The 19,887-nt window shown below is 36.5% G+C and overlaps 1 protein-coding gene across 11 annotated transcripts in view; it reads right to left on the reverse strand.

Moving 5' to 3' along the window:
- The window catches only part of LOC106876029 (ras-specific guanine nucleotide-releasing factor 2), a 577,714-nt gene that overhangs the window by 19,503 nt on the left and 538,324 nt on the right, over window positions 1–19,887 (reverse strand). For all 11 annotated transcript variants that reach the window (XR_016238462.1, XR_016238460.1, XR_016238461.1 and 8 more), the window contains 6 exons: window positions 18,678–18,753; window positions 16,190–16,374; window positions 13,048–13,268; window positions 8,994–9,884; window positions 6,813–6,945; window positions 5,289–5,389 (listed from right to left, as the gene is read on the reverse strand). Coding sequence is in view for 7 of the 11 variants with exons in the window: in XM_089342317.1 (XP_089198443.1) it covers window positions 5,289–5,389; window positions 6,813–6,945; window positions 8,994–9,884; window positions 13,048–13,268; window positions 16,190–16,374; window positions 18,678–18,753 (1,607 nt within the window). In the remaining 4 variants the exon portion in view is untranslated. The remainder of the gene's footprint in view (window positions 1–5,288; window positions 5,390–6,812; window positions 6,946–8,993; window positions 9,885–13,047; window positions 13,269–16,189; window positions 16,375–18,677; window positions 18,754–19,887) is intronic.

Here is a 19,887-nt window from a genome sequence, read left to right on the forward strand (position 1 = left end):
TAGAAATAAGGCATCAGTAGTGCTTTTACCTGGCACGAACCCAAACTGCATCTCATCTAAATTGATTCGCTCCCTAATTAGTTGGGCTATGACCCTCTCTGTAACTTTCATAACCTGATCTAACAGCTTGATGCCTCTGTAATTATTTGTATCTAAAGCGTCACCTTTACCTTTGTAGCAGTTGACTATGATGCTGCTACACCAGTCATTGGGTATGACTCCTTCGTGTATCACCTGGTTCGTAATACGGGTGACTAGGCTATAGCCAACACTGCCAGATATTTTGAGCATCTCTGCAGTGATTCCTGATGGGCCGGGGGCTTTCCCGGTCTTCATACTCTTAATTGCTTTATCTACCCTGGTACTATCAACTCGGATAGCTGGTCCCTCTATTGGGTCGACATACGGCAGGCTCTCTTTCTCCCATTCATTCTCTTTATTAAGCAATCTATCGTAGTGGCATCTCCAGACCTCTTTCTTTGCATCCTCATTTAATGCAAGCGTACCATCATCCATGCGAACACATTTCTCTCCTACAACATCACTAGTCTCTCTCCTACACTGTCTTGCAACACGAAATACCTCGAGTCTTTGGTCCTCACGGCGCAGAACATTGGCAAATCTTTCCTTATCTGCTTCCCCTCTGGCTAAATAAACCTGTCGCCTAGCCTCCCTTCTGGCACATTGGTACAATTCCCTGCTACCACCGTTCTTCCAGTCCTTCCAAGCCTGTTTCTTTTGTCTAATAGCCCTGTCTACCTCCTTGTTCCACCACCACGTTACTCTGGGTCGGGAGGGGACCTTACACCACCCACAAATCTGGTCGGTGGCTTTCAACAGGTTGTCCCGCAGAAATCTCCAATTGTCTTCCACGTTGTATGATGCTATATCCCCTTCTATTTCGTTAAATGCTTCAAGTAACTTGTCTCTAAGTCTCTGTCCGTTTGCAGGGTCTTTAAGCTTCCACACCCTTCTCCTCCAAGCCTGTCCAATTCTGGGCACCCATTTTGCCTTGATCCTAAAGTCGCTAACTACTAATCTATGTTGTGGGGTACATTCTTCGCCAGGGTAGGTTTTGGCATTTATAAGCCGCCCTCTTTCCCTATTTCTGGCGAGGATGTAGTCGATTTGGCTAGAGTGTCTGCCGGAGCGGTAGGTGACTAGGTGACTGGCAGGTTTCCTGAAGTTGGTATTGCAGACCATAAGATCGGTTGCATCACAGAACTCCAGCAGTCTGGTTCCCTCCTCGTTGCGGGAACCGAAGCCATAGCCTCCAGCACGACGTCCGACATGACCGTTGAAGTTTCCAGCCACAAAGAGAAGGTCCCTGTCACTCGTCGACGAGGTAGTTTGCAAGAGCGTGTCATAGAATTGGTCTTTCAGACCATCTGGTAGCCCCGGTTGAGGTGCATAGGCTGAGATGACAGTAGCTAATCTATGATGAAGCACTAGTCTGATCTTAAGTACTCTGTCACTTACTCTAACGACCTCGATTACCTTATCCACCCATTTCTCCGCTAGAAGTATTCCTACGCCCCCGACCCCGTCAGTGTTCCCTGCCCAGAAAATCTTGTACCTGTGTTCTTTGCCTGTGAGGAACCTCGCAGAACCTCCTCTCCATCTTACTTCCTGGATGCAGCACATATCTACGCGTCTCCGTTCAAGCATCTCAACAATTTCACCAGATCTACCTTTCAGCGTGCCGACGTTGAGAGTGCCAATCCTAACAGTATGGGTGTTGGGGGTGTGGGCCTGTAGCCTGGGAAGGGGAAAAGCAGTGTCGTGTACCTGAAAAGAAAACTTGCAATTGGAAGAATTCATAAGCAAAACAGTACCTACAACCTGCAAACATTTCTCAAACTTAATGCGCTACCCAAAGGTAGGGGAGAGGATGGCCAAGGCCACTAGATGGGTTCCGGGAGACAGCCGAGGTTGACAGGATGACAGAGGAATGAACTTCCGGTGGAGGGGGTGGGAGGGCGGGTTACCGCCAGCGAGTAGATAGGGCTCTTAATTGTAGATTTTAAATATTTGAGAGACAACAATGCATAAATCGTAATTTTTAAAAGAGCAATGAATTTAGGAAGCTTAGAAAATTAATAAGTATGAATTTAAGACAACAACTGGATTCAATTGAATTTCATGGAGAGAAACAAGATAAATAATAGAGGGCAAACTAAAGCGCGAAGGTATGAGATGTTTGAGGCCGTAAATAAATAAAAATCTCTATCTTATCTGCATCTTGGCGATTCCGTCATAGTATGTCAGCGAGATAATTTAGAATGGATTTCTCATTTATATATAGCCAGAACCTGAAGACCTTAAGGAAAAACTATGAGAGAGAGAGAGAGAGGATGGAGGGGTAGACAGAGGCATGGCGGGAGAAAAGATCATCATCATCATCATCATATATATATATATATATATATATATATATATATAAAAAGAGAGAGAGAGGGGGGACCAGTCAAGCAGCACATCACGCTGTAATTCTTGGGCTGAGAAATCAACACTTAAAAGCCATAATTTTAAGGAGCGATAAGAATTTTTGAATAAAGGAAAATGGGTAGGGGTGGGTAGGTACCGCCAGCGAGTAGATAGGGCTCTTAATTGTAGATTTTAAATATTTGAGAGACAACAATGCATAAATCGTAATTTTTAAAAGAGCAATGAATTTAGGAAGCTTAGAAAATTAATAAGTATGAATTTAAGACAACAACTGGATTCAATTGAATTTCATGGAGAGAAACAAGATAAATAATAGAGGGCAAACTAAAGCGCGAAGGTATGAGATGTTTGAGGCCGTAAATAAATAAAAATCTCTATCTTATCTGCATCTTGGCGATTCCGTCGTAGTATGTCAGCGAGATAATTTAGAATGGATTTCTCATTTATATATAGCCAGAACCTGAAGACCTTAAGGAAAAACTACGAGAGAGAGAGAGAGAGAGAGAGAGAGAGAGAGAGAGAGAGAGAGGATGGAGGGGTAGACAGAGGCATGGCGGGAGAAAAGATCATCATCATCATCATCATATATATATATATATATATATATATATATATAAAAAGAGAGAGAGAGGGGGGACCAGTCAAGCAGCACATCACGCTGTAATTCTTGGGCTGAGAAATCAACACTTAAAAGCCATAATTTTAAGGAGCGATAAGAATTTTTGAATAAAGGAAAATGGGTAGGGGTGGGTAGGTACCGCCAGCGAGTAGATAGGGCTCTTAATTGTAGATTTTAAATATCTGAGAGACAACAATGCATAAATCGTAATTTTTAAAAGAGCAATGAATTTAGGAAGCTTAGAAAATTAATAAGTATGAATTTAAGACAACAACTGGATTCAATTGAATTTCATGGAGAGAAACAAGATAAATAATAGATCCTTGCTAACTATTTGATTCTCCAAAGAAAATAGGTGTGAAAACGAGGATATTGTAACTAAGTAATAGATGGTATTGAGGTTAAAACAAAGACAAAGAAAGCATAGAAGGAGTTAATTTGAACAGATATCAAAGGAAAGATTAATTGTATATGATATTCCTGCATTTCTTTTCCTATGGTAAAAGGCATAAACTCTTGCATAATGATTGATCAGAAAACTCTTATATTCAACAAAAAGATAAGCATAAATCCTTTGTAATGCCCAGTCCAAACATTTTGCATATTCAAAATTTTTTTAGATTTCTTCAGATTGTACCCACAGTAACTGACTAAGTTGTTTTATTTTTTTCTCTCCGTAGTGTTAAAAATGAGTTAAATGGCTAAATCCTAAGCTTTTTAGTTTTAACATATATTTCTGTTGAGATAAATCTACAAAGGACTATATAAACTTTATTGAAAAGAACTTGTGGAATACTTTTTACATAAAGAGAGCAACATTGGCATATTACTTTTAAGTAGTTTTATATCACTTTCTCTTTTCTATTCCAGCTGGAATGTGTTGTATATCTCAGTACATCATCATCATCATCATTTAACGTCCGTTTTCCATGCTAGCATGGGTTGGATGGTTTGACTGAGGTCTGGGAAGCCAGGAGGCTGCACCAGGCTCCAGTCTGATCTGGCAGTGTTTCTACAGCTTGATGCCCTTCCTAACACCAACCACTCCGGGTGTGTAGTGGGTGCTTTTTACGTGCCACTGGCATCGGCCATGTTTGGATGGTGCTTTTTATGTGCCACCGGCACGGGTATCACAACTACAATTTCCATTTGATCTTCATTTTGATGTTGATGTACTTGACTCAATAGGTCTCCTCAAGCACAGTATGTCGCTCTACGATCCAAAGTACTTTTGAATGGGCTGGAGCTGGTTATGCAAAACTGGTGTAGGATACAGCCGTGCACTCACATTATTTGCTGGGTCTTTGCAGTCACAGCATATCTCCAGAGGTCTCGGTTTTTCTGAGTATTTGTTTTTAACAGCTAGATGCTTTACCTGCTGCTAACTACACAAAATAGAAATAACCAACCAACTAAAACAAGGGTGACTTGACTTAATTAAGAACACTATATTGTTATGAATTCAGATTAGTTTCAGTATATTATTAAAATAGATTTAGTAACTGAGTTTTGTGATAACCAGCTGTAGTATGTTGAGTATATGGGAATTTCTCTTCATTCACGCTAGAGAGCAGTTTCAAGTATAAGATATTTTTTTTCCAAATTAAATTATTAAGTACACTACCATCATCTAAACCTTGAACACTCCCATTCTAAAATCTTTTATATATCATCTTAATCTATGAATTATAATATATTTTTTGTATATAGTTATGACATTCAGGATTTGTATGAATGTATTGTGCCTAATGATTTAATTTGAAAAAAAAAAATCATCTCTGTTCTGAAAGCAGACTACTTTCACCTAAACCTAGAACATTTCTATTCTAGAAGATGTTTTGTGTCCATTCATTATCTTTGGACTAATATATTTAACCCTTTCGTTACCAAACCGGCTGAAACCGGCTCTGGCTCTGAGTACAAATGTCTTGTTTTCATAAGTTCTGAATTAAAATCTTCCACCAAACCTTAGTCACAATTTATGTTCCTAACACTAGCTGAATGATAACCAAGTTATTTTACTAAATTCTCTGTTATATTTAAAGTAATTGAAAGAAACACAGAGCATCTCAAAATAAATACAGTAACGAAAGGGTTAAAAACCTTTATCGGACACCCATTATTATAATTTTTTTTATTGTGTAATTTAGATTCTGCTCTTGTCTTCATATTACTTAGAATTTTATGCAAAAATAAATATAGAACACTTTTGTTTCCTTACCTGGATTTAAATATTGCCGGCTTCCTTTTGGGTGATCGAGTGGATTTGTTGAACCTGCAGTTGCAGCAGCAAATGCAGTGGTAGCTGCAGAAGAACTGGATCTAAATTCAAAAACAATTACAAATAATCAGAAAAATAGATGAGATATAATAAATAATACACTGTTATTAATGTTCTTGTTAAGTAAAATAAGAAATTTGGCAAAAGTAAGATTTCAGTGACAATCAGGAAGTTCTGAAACTGTGGAAATCTGAGATGTGATATATTTTCATATAAATTCATACTAAAATACTTCGATATATTTTATTGACTGATTTGAATTTTCAGAAATATGATTCTTTAATACAAACTGAGCTTATTAGTTTTAGAAACTAAATTGAAACCAGGAGCAGAAATGGTTCTATGATTGAGAAGTTCACTTCTCAACCATGTGGTTTTGGGTTCAGCCCCACTGCATGACACCTTAGGTGAGGGTCTTCAATTATAGCCCTAGGCTAGTCAAAGCCTATAGGCACAGGAATGGCTATGGTTGAAAAGTTCACTTTCCAGCCACATGGTTTCATGTTCAGTCTCACTGCATGGAATCTGACAAGTGTCTTCTACTATAGCCCTAAATTAATCAAAACCTTGTGAGTGGATTTGATAGATTGAAACTAAAACAACCACCGTGTGTGTGTGTGTGTGTGTGTGTGTTTATATCTACAATTGCTTGTACAACAGTGGAACAGGCATTGTAGTTGTCAGTTTCTCCTGTCAACAGATGTCTTAGAGAAATAAGGAAGAGTCCGTTAGCAACACTGTACTTTGGATACCACAACATGATTGAAAATGCTTTTGTCTCTTTGCAAAGACATAGGTCAATCAGTTAACAGATGACACTGGATGTTACAGGGAACTGCCACGTGTCATGGAAGGTAGAGCTGGTTGGAGGATCAGGGTCATGTGAATTTCAACAAGTTCAAGCAATAACTATAGTTTCTATGCCACTGGATTTGTTTAGTAGATATGTATAGGGTGGTCTGAAAGCCTTGTCACCCGCTACCGAAAAGTAATAAGAACAATAGAGGAACAATATAATAATATCAAAAACATGTATTGGTTTTACTATATTCGCTTTCATTGACACTGTCACACATAGAGAAGGTCTGTATGAACACCTTCATTTTCGTGGCCCAAAATGATGTGGTGCCATGTCCTGTATGATACTTTATGAAGCTGTTGGTGCTTGTACAGACCTTCTCAATGTGTGCCGGTGTCAATGAAAGGGAATATACAAAAACCAGCACATGTGTTTGATATTATTATATTGTTCCTCTATTGCTCTTATTACATTTTGGTAGAGGGTGACAAGACTTTCGGACCACCCTATACTTTTAAAACTTAACATAATTTAACAAATGAACATACAATTAAAAAGCTTTAAACACATTTTAAATTATCCTTAGCTCAAAAAGGATGTCACAGTAAAATATCTTAATTTGTATTTACTTTATATTCTACAACATTTTGTAATCTGATACATACCGCCGTTTTGACTGGCGTGACGACGTAACTACAGTTCCCGCTCTAGCCTGCGGGGGTGAACCATCTGCCTGGGCAAAACTGCTTCTGGGAGTTGAAATTGATTCAGCTTCTGCACTACCTCTTTTGCTGGAAACTAGAAATATACAATATTAGTAAATATATTTCTTAAAAGATAGGTGTTGTATGTATGCGTGTATGTATAAATATCTTCCTCCCCACAAGTATTAATCAGACGTTTTGTCGGTTTCAAAATAAAAATATGAATTAGTGTCACTCCTGTCTTTCTATATGATTCTTTGGTATCTGGGTCTGGGAGCAGGATTGGTGTTTTTTTCCAGACTCTTAAGTTTTCGTTAATGTCTGTGACTTGACTTTGTTTCTTCATAACTTTCACATTTTAATGATGCAGATTACAATTATGCTGAAAAACAATTTACTTTTGAGGACTATTCCAATATTTCCCTTCCAGAATTGGTCAAATGCCTAATTGTCAATAAAATGAGATTTTCCAAAGACACCAGGATAATTTTTAAAAAAAGCAAAAATTATTTGAGGTGAATTTGTTGGTATGGTTGTTAGGAATGCTACGAGCCTTTGGAAGATACCCACATGATCCTGCTATTTCTAGCACACTAAAAGACCACATAGAGGATGGGTTGCCAGTTAGTTAATTTAAAAGTGAAAGATTAGCATAGCTAAGTTAAGTCAACATAATACCTGATTTCTTCATAAATTCTAATGCTGTCTTTAAGTGCTTGGTATTATTTTAAATGTATTTATTCTAAATTTATTTCCTTTAGAGAAATAAAGGATACAAAAGAAAATTAGATGGAACTTATCAGAAAAGTTAGACAAATTGGGAATAAAATGTATAGATATCATTTAGCGACTACCAGAAATCTGCCAAGAGGGAGGACTTTCTGCTAGTATTATTTATGCCTTTAAACACACTGATATTTTATCTCTGTGCACCCTCCCACCATTTTTTCATCATACTCTCTCTATCATATAACCACTGCATAGTTTCTGTCATGTAACCAGAATACTGTGGACATCTACAAGGCTGAGGTCAGACCACTAGTTAACCTGTATCATTGTAGATACAGTAATGCCTCAATATATGAGTAGTGGACGCTACATTTCTTAGGAATATGGTTAAAGAACAGCAACCTGTTGTGAAAATTAGGTACGGTGCAATCATTGTAAAATACTACTGAAATATATAGTTTTAAATAATACCATGAAAAAGACTCTGCAGATGATTACTTGCATCAAATGAAACATACATATTTACAAAGTCTCGATTACAAATTGAGTAGTAATGTACATTTGTGATAGACAACAAGAAATCGTAGAAAGAATTATATTGTAATGAAAACTTAAAATTTATGATAAGTGTCAGGAAGAATTGACATTTGCAATTCATGATGGACTCTCTTGTCGAAGGCAATGTATGAGCATTTAGCTTTTGCCAAATGACCTGCACAAATGATTCTTTTATAGTGATCAAATGTGTCATATATTAGTTCACTCCCTCCATCAAATCAACATTGACTGAACAGGTGTATGGTGTACCACACGTCAGGTGTCAAAGTGGCTGCAGAGTCATGTGAGATGAAGTGTTTTGCTCAAGAACACAATGCACTATCCAGTCTAGGAATTGAAACCATGATCTTGTGATTGTGAGAGCAATACACTAACCACTAGGCCATGCAGCCTCATGTAATTTGTAATTGTCCTGATAATACTAAAACTCTATTATTACTATATCACACACACATATAGAGGACCATCTTGTCACAGACAAGAGATGAGGTTTCACATGTCTTTGATGAACAACCTGCACAGATGATTTTGTTTATAGTATACATTAGCTCACTCTCTCCACCAGATCAACATTGCCTGTACAGGTGAACAATGTGCCACACATCAGATGTCAAAGTCATTGCAGATAAATGTGAAATGAAGTGTTTTGCTCAAAAACACAATGAACCACCTGGTCTAGGAATCAAAACCACAATCTTGCAAATCCTCACATACATGCATGCACACACAAATTATTGAGTGACAAGGGAACAGGAATTATGTAATTCTTGTTCTCTTGTTGTTCAATAATTTCTTTTATGCTCTGTACTCAGCTAACATTATTTAAAATACAAAGCAAAATTAGAAGTGACTTACATATATTTTTCATGTTGGGTACTATCATGTTTGGAGAAGAGTAACTGTAACCAAGGATTGGAGATGGGGCACGGCGGAGCTTTGGACTCGATGTTGGAGATCTAACAACTGAGCCTCTTGGAGACTGCATGTGTCTTGGGGAGGCTGATAGTACTGGGGTTTTACTTGGGGAGGACGTCATTTTGGCAGTAAAAGCCTTGGTTGGACTCTCAATCGAAGAACATGAGATTGAATCAAGGCTATGTAAACTGCCAGTAGCTTTCACTGGGGTTGATGGCCGAGTATAGAACTCCACTTGTTTCATCGGTAGACTCTTTCGGGGACTACTAACTGGAGATGAAATTGGTGTGCCACTTTTTACTGGAGTAGATGGCCTTGATAATCTCGAGTCACCGACATTGATTGGCACAAACTTCCGAGGACTTGTAAGGCCTGATGATGAGCTGACTGTTTGTCCAAGAAAACTATCGCTTATTAATTTGTTTGGCACAAATTGTCTGGAAGGGCTTATGGGGGAAGTAGCCGGGCTGACTTTCATTGATTTAGGGGTTAAAGTGTCTGTACTTGGAGTAGAACTCAGTGTAGCGTGAGTGAGCCCGTCATATAATGTTTCTGATGATGAAACATACACAGGTGTGGTTGAAGGAGCCAAAAGCTTAGCATGCTTCTCATTCTCCAATTCATCACAGTCCTTTAGTGAAATTGGATAATTTTCCATAACAGCTTTCGACTCCTTCAGGAAGACATCATCAGACGTTGTGATAATAGGAATTTCATGATCATATAAAGTTTCACATGAAGCAATTGGCGCTAACTTGGGCCTGGAGGGTTTAAGATAGGAAGATATTTCCGATTGGCTTTCTTCACTTTCTGTAGAATCACCACCACGATCTGAATAAAAGAAAGAAATGAGCAATGGTTTAGTAATAAATTAATGATAAAAAATTATAGTAATAAATCATCTTATCTTGAAAATTAATCATAATAAAATATGAAACATTAATATATGTATTAAATCTGAGACAAGTTGTAAATAAGATTATAATTTTTCAGTTAACCACAACTTTACAGATTAAGTGTTTATAAAAACTAGACATACATTGTATTTTGATTGGTTTGATCACAAATTCTCATGAGGTGGTTTATTCCTGTATATCTTTGTAGTATAGGATTGGATCTTATTTTTTAAACTAAAATACAACACTTGAAGGGGTCCTCTGTTAGTTTTCATGACAAGCACTCAATTGTTTAATCACCTGTGCACCTAACACATTAAATTAACATTTAGTGGTTGAGTATTCCACGGATACCCTAAACATAATTCTCAGGCAGAATCAGCACAAGTGTGACAATGCTGTCTGTGCATTTGAATAACTGTCATAGGTAATCCAAAAGACTTCAACAGCTTCTATCTATTCAGATGCTTTGCACAACTTGGCTATGACAAAGACATTTGCCCCTAACAAACAAAAGTATTGTATCATTCTGATAAGCAGTTATTTTCAGTAAACTAAACAATAGTTTTCTTTAACATGGGATAGAAAGCTCATTGAATGCATAATATTATTTAAAATTACACTGAAAAAACCTTCTATTTACTTCTTTTTGTTATTTTTTTTTACCATTTACGGAAGTATGAACAGTACCCAGGACTCTTTATTTTGCAGGACTTCTGAGAACGGTGAATGAAAGAGAGTAAGTTATCCTCAAACAGGTGATCTGGTCCCAAAATGCTTGCAATAGAGTGAGCTCTACTAAAAGCACCCAAAGTGTATTGGTGATGGCATTAAATCAAGCAAAAAACTTAATTCATTACATTAGGACTGAGAACACAAATAACCAGAACAAATACCACAAGGCATTTTATCTCACACTATAATGAATGCAATAATATTTACCCTACATTTATCTCTAAACATTTCTCACTCCCTCACCACTCTTGCAACCTTTAACCATCCACCTTTCTTGATCTTATACTCCTACACGCTCTTCTAATCGCCTAGAGGACCATGGCACCTTGACACCAATATCATTGTCTCTCTTTCTTGATCCACACCCATAACTCCAATCCACCCTCATATGTCAGGGTTACTATGTATCCTGTCTACTACAACAAACCTGTTTGTGTCCCTTCTGACATACTTCAATCTCTCAACAAGAAAATAGCCACATCTCTCTCTACTAAAAGCCCATTCAGTTAAAGGGGCTCTCTAGTCTTACAACTTGCATGGTTATCTCCCTAATGCCATGGCCTCAAAAAAAGCACCCAGCATACTCTATAAAGTGATCAGTATTAGGAAGAGTATTTAGTTGTAGAAACCAAGCCAAAATTAAGACACGGGAGCAAGCCATGGCTTTTTGAGTGCTTGGATCTTGTTGAACTGTCCAACTCATGCCAGCATGAAAAGCAGACATGAAATGATAGCTGCGACAATTATTACACATACTACAGTCTACAACATTCCAATAACTGTGTTTAATATTAACAATAAAAGAATAGTGACCTTACTGTTCCAGTAGCATTAATATGTAGTTCTAGATTTCACTAGGAAACCATGTAACTTCCCTTCTTTTAGTTAATTTAAAAATTTTTAATTCATAAACCACTATCTATATTCCATTGAAAGCACCCAATACAATCTGTGAAGTGGTGTGGCATTAGGAAGGTCATCCAGCTGTAGAAACCATGTCAAAGTAGACAACAAAGCTTCTTCTCTGGCTTGCCAGTTCCTGTCAAATCATCAAACCCATGCCAGCATGGAAAACGCACATTAAATGATGATGATGATGACAATGACTTAAAATTTCCTAATCTTAAATTAAAGGGAAATACAGCAATACTAATATTTACTTTTGATTTATTTAATTTCTTTCTTAGTTATAATTTTGTTTTTCTTTGGTAAAAATAGTTTTGCATTTTAAGAATGCCTGAATATAGAAAATTATGGTTATGATTATAAATTTATAACTATCAATTCTTTTCAACCTAATAAGATAATTTTATGTTTTCCTCAATATAGGCGCAGGAGTGGCTGTGTGGTAAGTAGCTTGCTTACCAACCACATGGTTCCGGGTTCAGTCCCACTGCGTGGCACCTTGGGCAAGTGTCTTCTACTATAGCCTCAGGCCGACCAAAGCTTTGTGAGTGGATTTGATAGATGGAAACTGAAAGAATCCTGTCGTATATATGTGTGTGTGTGTGTGTTTGTGTGGCTGTGTTTGTCCCCGCCAACATTGCATGACAACAGATGCTGGTGTGTTTACATCCCCATAACTTAGTGGTTTGGCAATAGAGACCGATAAAATAAGTACTAGGCTTACAAAGAATAAGTCCTGGGGTCGATTTGCTCGACTAAAGGCGGTGCTCCAGCATGGTCACAGTCAAATGACTGAAACAAGTAAAAGAGTAAAAGAGTAATATACAATAATCTCTCTCTAACCTTCAGAGGCTTACTCTTTGCTCTTCATGCATGCCTCATAAACTCTGTATTATGTATGGAAAGAGAAAAACCCATTGTTGTTAACAGAGGTAATAATGTTTTGTGATCTATCACTATTCTCTTAACTTAGCTTCAAATATTCTTACTCTAACTCTCCTCCACTATGCCCTATGTATGCTACTGTGTAAAAGAAATTATCATATGAAGTGAACTGGCTGTAAAATCCAAAAATTTTTAATTGTTGTTTAATCCAAATAGGATGTTCCAAATGTAACCATTTTGTCTTAGGCTTAGGTACATTGTATCTGGAGCTACATTATCTAGTGTATTCTTCTATATCTATGATGTGATTTAAGGGAAATTTGCTTCTATTTCAAGCATACTGAGCAACCACAAAGAGGCTCGACATCCATAAATTTTGTTTCCAAATATGTCCTGGTCAGTCACTTCTTATGTACGTCTGGAACATCTAAATGTGAACCCTCCTCCATTGCACCTTTCATAAAGTATAGATAGTATTACTAAAGATAGTAGTATTATCAGTAACTAATAATACTAACAACAACAAAAAAGAAGGCAGGGTGAATAAAACTGTTCTTGCATCTTGTACTTACATTTGTGAAATGCACTGGGAGTGCATGGGGGTGCTGCAGGAACGGTAGCTTTGTCAGCAGCCACTTGTCTACTATCACCTGTGATCTCTGTTCTCATACAGCCCGTGCTGATTCGACGGCCATTCGGCTGAGGTCGGATAAGTAGACGGGAGTCTGGAGGGCTTCCACTGAATTGAACCGTATTATCATGACCTTCTTGATAGCCATCTTGATCGTTCATACTAGTATAAGAAATAAATTATGATAAGTCAGTACAGAATAAATTATACAGAAAAATAATTCAAAACAAACAAAAGCTATTTCAATATTTTCTTGTGCCATAAGAATTTATAAACTTCAAGAGAATGTGAAATAATTCTTTTTTGGAATGGTGAATTTCAGACCAGATATAGCTATAAATAATAGTATGTAAATAGCTTTATTATATATTAACTTAAAAGCCACACACTGTGTGGACTTCTAAGCTGGCTCCTGCAGAGGGCTAATTGGGCTTGTGGCCCAAAACTAAAGAGAGCTAAATAGCATGATTATAATATGTCCATAATGACTATAAGCCCCAGTGGTGTTTGGTCACAGGTTAAAGACGGATTAGAATTAATTCTGTAATGCAATCATTCTATTGTTCCAGTCCCAAGTTGAATTCCAACTGTTGGCCAATTTGTCCCAAAGTTCTTATCTCGATGTAAAAATAATGAAGCAAATGTCATCTGTCACCCCCTTGGTCTCTCACATCATCTGACAAATGCCACCATGATGGCGTGAATCAGCCAAGCTTTACCTACAAGAAAAAGCAACCGAAATGCTTTTAAATCAGATCCCAATGCTGGATGTTCAAGAGCCAAATGAAGGGCAGATTTTCAATTCTGGGACCATCCTGATTCCAAAATGGTATAATATGTCTATGTAGAGCAAATGTAGGCTGAGATACAGGAGTCCCAAATGGACAGACAAAATTTCGCTTTTATTATAGACTAGCAGTATAGCCCGGCTTTGCCCGGGATTAAGTTGGGATTATTAAGCTAATCAAGTTCTTTATTTCAAACCAAACTAAGTAACATGACGTCAAATTTATTATTTATAGCTTTATCTGCTTTAAGATTCAGCATTCCAAATTAGAATTATTTTCTTGCATGTTTGTATACAAGCATACTTTTGCATAAATGTATTTTCAAAATTTTCTGTTGCTAAAAATCAAGACATGCATGAACTTGATGGTTTCCAAAGTGATTGTTCTCACAACCTTCTTGGAGAGCTGTAAAAAGTACAAACCAATCTGAACATTTTCATTAAACAAAGCTGTTAACCATTTTGTGCAAACATTCACAACATCCTACTGTATTGGAGGTCACTAAGCAGAAGAGAGCAACAAGAACGACCCTTCCACACAACTACCTCATTCAATCAGCAAGACCCTTCATCATTTTACAAATAACAAAAATTTTATCGAACAAGACTCAAAAACATTGAAGCAGAACTGTTACATCACCAGCTGCAATGAGTAGGCCATATTCAAAGAATTTCGCATCATCAACTGCTGAAGATGCTTATATATAGAGAATTACAATTAGAAACAAATCCAAAAGAATCTCTGAGATGGCAACACAAAGAACAAATGGAGTTAGCATTCAGCAACTATAATAGTAATGTTTCCTCCAAGCATGTCGATGCATCTGATCATCATCTATGAAAGAGAAAATGTCACACTTGATGGAACTTGTGTGAAAGTAACTGCAGAGTGGAGGCTGACAGAAAGAGACATTAATGGTAGGAAACAAGCTGGCATCAAGGAGACATAAACTCAGCTTTGTTCTAATTCTCATGTTTTTATTTTTAGCATTCTTTTAGGTCAGAAATAGGCTTTTAAAACTATCTTAAAACACAGATAAATTCAATATAACCAAATTCTTGACCCCAAAAGATGCCAATGATGAAAAGGATTTGCAGACAGATATTTTCATGATCTTATACTGGCTATTCACACACACAAACACAAATATATATAGAATCATCATCATCATTTAAAGTCCGCTTTCCATGCTGGCATGGGCTGGATGGTTTGATTGAAAACTGGTAATCAGGTGGGCTGCACCAGGTACCAATCTGATTTGGCAAGGTTCCTATAGCTGGATGTCCTTCCTAATGCCAACCACTCTGAGTGTGTAGTGGGTGCTTTTAATGTGCCATCTGCATGGATGCCATTGACCTGACACTGGTATTGGCCATAACTATGGTCTCACTTGGCTTGAAAGGTCAATACAAGCATGGTATATATAGATACAGTATACACTGATGACAGGTAACTACCCACAAACCTAGATCTATAAGTATCACATAAGGCTAGAGATGGGAGTGATGATCTCCCTTGCATATACTATATGGGCACAGACTGTGTGCCAGTAGCCAACAGGAAAAGATGTTTTCCTGGGGCTAAATAACAGTAACATCATTCTTATATAGGGCTGTCACATTATGTTGGCAAATAAACTTTACTATTCAGTACTGTTAGACGGAGAAGATAAGTAGACAGGTGTCTGTAGGGCTTCCACTCTGAGATTTAAAACAAGTTATGCACATATATATATATATATATATATATATATATATAGATAGATAGATAGATAGATAGATTTCAAATGATCCACAGCATGGTGGTTGAGGACCTCTGCCCTAAAGTTTTAATTGAAATACAATAAATTTTGTACTGGAGAAGTCATCCTCAAAAGAAAGGTGTATCTGAAGAATTTCTAAGAGAATGATGTACTTATTTATGATTCCTAACAATTGATCAGGAATACTGGTTTCAAATTTTAGCACAAGGCCAGCAATTTTGAGAGAGAGCACAAGTTGATTACATCGATCCCAGTCCTGAACTGGTACTTATTTCATCAACCCTGAAAGGACGGAAAGCAAAAACAACTTAGGCAGAATACGAACTCAGAAAGTAAAGATGGACAAAATTCTGCTAAGCATTTTGCCTGGCATGCCAACAATTCTGCAAACTTGCCACCTTAATTGTTTAGGAATATTATTATAAAACAGGCATCATAATTTACAGCTTTTTCCTAATAAAAAAAAATTATCATTTATATCCCAGAAATAATATAGTTTGCTATAAGAACTTACATAACATGTGGATACTTACTGTGAAATTGCTTCTAAGTTTCCACAGCAGTCTGGATTTCGATATACTTTTCTTAGTGCTTCAAGGACAGTATAACCTGTAGTGAACACTTTATATGTGAGTAGAAATGTGTTGAGAAAATCAATACTAAGAAATCGCAGATCTGTTAATCGATCAAGAAGGCGGTCAACGGTGGCATGTCGAATCTGAAATCAGAAACAAAAAAAATAAACCCTACAGACTTCCTTGGAATTCCTATTTTTAACTTAAATAATAATAAATCATTTTCTATACATCATCACAAGTATTTATAAAAATATTTTTGATTATATTTGTTAAAGTCTCAAATAATTTTGACCAAAAACAATGACACGCAATACATTATCATATGAAAACTGAAATGATTTTTAGAGTTAAAATGATTAATGCAAAACTGACTAAGATAGATATGCTAGTATCTTTAAAAGATTACCAATAATTGATAAATTAATTTTTAAAATGTGTTACTCAGTTGGTTATGATTACGAGGGTTCCAGTTGATTCAATCAATGGAACAGCCTACTAGTGAAATTAATGTGAAAGTGGATGAGCACTCCACAGACATACCTTTAACATAGTTATCAGGGACATTTTACATGGTACAGAGTGTGAAAAGGTTGGCCCTTTGAAATATGGGTACTACTCATTTTAGCCAGCCAAGTGGACTGGTGCAATGTGAAATAAAGCATCTTGCTCAAGGATACAATGCTTTGCTAATGATATCAGGCTGAATAAAAAGTAAGTAAGTAACGTTTTGAAACATGAAAGTCATCTCAATATATTTCAACAATGCAGAAATTTCATTCCTCAAAGTAAGTACTATTACAATCAACACATTTTTGCCAACAAGTTACAAGTTTGCTTATTCCAGTAACATAAAAATCTGGAGTTCTGGAACTGATGAACCCTTTGAATGCACTTTCAGCATCGGTTTGATTTTTGAACTCCTCTCACAGGAAACCATCAAGGTGCTTGAAAAAGTGGTAGTCGGTAGGAGAAAGATCTGGCAAATAAGCTGGGTGGGGAGGACTTTGGAGCCCAATTCCTTCAACTTCTGAAGTGTCATTAGTGAAATGTGTGGCTGACCATTGTCATGGAGACTGATTGGCCCTCTTCTGTTGACCAGTCTGGGATGGAAGAGTAGCAGTTTCCATTCATTTTGGCAATTTCATGGCAATATCTTTCTGCAGTAATGGTTTTTCCAGGTTTTAAGAAGTTATAGTAGATAAGTCCAGCAGTACACCACCAAACAGTCACCATAACCTTCTTTTTGAAGAGTTTGGGTTTAGGGAAGGTTTTCAGTGCTTCATTTTGGTCCAACCACTGCGAATAACATTTTTTATTATTGTACAGAATCCATTTTTCATCGCAAGTTAAAATATGGTCGAGAAATGGATCGGTCTGGTTACAGAGAAGAAACAACAAACAAATTTCTTATCTGTGCATTTTCTGATTTTCATTCAAATCGTGTGGTACTCATTTGTCGAGCTTTTTTGATTTTCTGATTGTATGCAAATGATTGCAGGCAGTTTTCTGGCTAACTTGAAGTTCTTTTGCCAGTTCTCAAATGGTTTTAAGTGGATCTTTCTCAATGATGGTCTTTAATTGACTGTCATTGATGACAGATGGGCATCCACTACACTCATGATCTTCAAGGCTCAGGTTTCCACTATATGAAATTGTTTAAACAATTTTTAAGCTGACCACTCACTAGTCATTTCCTCACCAAATGTTTCGTTGATATTGTGAGCAGTTTCAGCTGCTTTATGTCCTTTTTTGAAGTTGAATAGCAAAATTGCTCGAATATTGCGCTTTGACAGTTCCATTTCAGATGATTGTAACAACAGTGAAAAAAATATCAATGTTAATTTATTGATGCATTTGGGCAAGTACCATCAGACAATTGCAAAAAAATGCTTTACAAAAAATTCAAAACTCTGCAAAACTCTGGTACAAATTCTTCATAGTTCAAAACATTGCTTACTTTTTACTCGACCTAATAACAACATTAGAACTACACCAGGCTCCAATCTGATTTGGCAGAGTTTCTACGGCTGGATGCCCTTCCTAACGCCAACCACTCAGAGAGTGTAGTGGGTGCTTTTTATGTGCCACCAGCATGAAGACCAGTCAGGCGGTACTGGCAACGGCCACGCTCAAAATGGTGTATTTTATGTGCCACCCGTACAAGAGCCAGTCCAGGGGCACTGGCAACGATCTCGTTCGTAAGTCCTTACACATGCCGCGGGCACAAGTGCCAGAAAGGCGACGCTGGGCACAGGGTCCATCACAATTTCGCTTGCCCCAATAAGTCTTCGCAAGCTGAGTTTCGTGTCCAATGAGGGAGGCGACGTTGGCATGGGTGCCAGATGTCAAATTTAACTCAATACTTTCTTAAAAAATTATTTTTAAAAAAGTGCTTAAATGTGACTGTTACCACAGATTTATACCATTAAAATACTTATTTTACCTGAGGGACTCTGCAAGAATTAAGGGTTCTGCTAAATTTTATATCCACATCATCACGAAAAAGCTTTGGATCAGACCTGTGGAGAGAAAAGTAACAAAATAGTTTTTCCTTTTGTATTCATTATAAAAATACCTTTTAAAAGTTCAAATATATATTTTTAATTTCAATGTATTAAATATTTACAAATTTATTAATCATTAATATGTTGTTAAATAGTAATCATGTTAATTAGTGTGATTTTCATAACTTGGAATAGTAAAGATCTGTTAAGCTTCAATATAACATTTAATGAAGACGATAACAAAATTTGTAAAGCAATATTTCATACTTTTAATACTGATTATCATTATTATCATTATTTTTAATGTATTTGATATTGAAACTGTTTAGCTGACTAATTTTCTATCAGCCTATTTATATATTTCATTTCCTATTACTTATTTTCACCTAAGATCTGGTTCAAAGTTCAAATCACAGATTGAACTTACAAAAGTAAAGCCTGTAATTGCACAATTTATTCATCTACTAGTAAAAATTAATTGATAGAATTATGTATACTTATTGAAATTTCAATATTAGAATCTTAATCTACTTGGGATGATCCATATAATGCTTGTTTCTTAAGTTTTCACAAAAATTAAAAGGAACCAAAAGTTAATTAACATTTGTAAAAGATTTGCTGATGGATTAGCAGCATGTTAATATATAAGTTGCTTCTTTAATTTCCTTAAAATTTCAGCCTATTGTATACCTCACTATAGTTTACATAAACCTATTCCAATAATTATGTACTATAGAGAAAATTTGTTTTGCTTATTGAGTTTCAGTTATGCCTTATAAATGTCATACTCTTCAATTTCAAATTTGGAACATCAGCTCTACAGATTACTTTTTTATTTCATTTTCTTTTTAATGGCATAGTCAAAGGAGGAAATGCAGCACCCATGAGTTTTTTCAGGATCTCTAAAACTAGTGAGGGGAAAGGAGAAAAATATCAGGAGGCCCAAAGACTGCAACAGAGTGGACTCCTCTAAAAGCAGTCATGAGTCAGGAAGGGATGTTAAACCAGGGTATGTATTAATCTATTAATATTACATCAGAATTGAATGGGATGTAGTGCTTGAATTATAGGTATCCCTTTTATATCTTAAATCATTTATAGGTGGTAAAGATTTTTCAAAATTTTCTGAACTAAAAGATTTCCACATTA

This window comes from Octopus bimaculoides, chromosome 2 (genome assembly GCF_046866305.1).
Source record: "Octopus bimaculoides isolate indiv1 chromosome 2, ASM4686630v1, whole genome shotgun sequence".
NCBI lineage: Eukaryota > Metazoa > Mollusca > Cephalopoda > Octopoda > Octopodidae > Octopus > Octopus bimaculoides.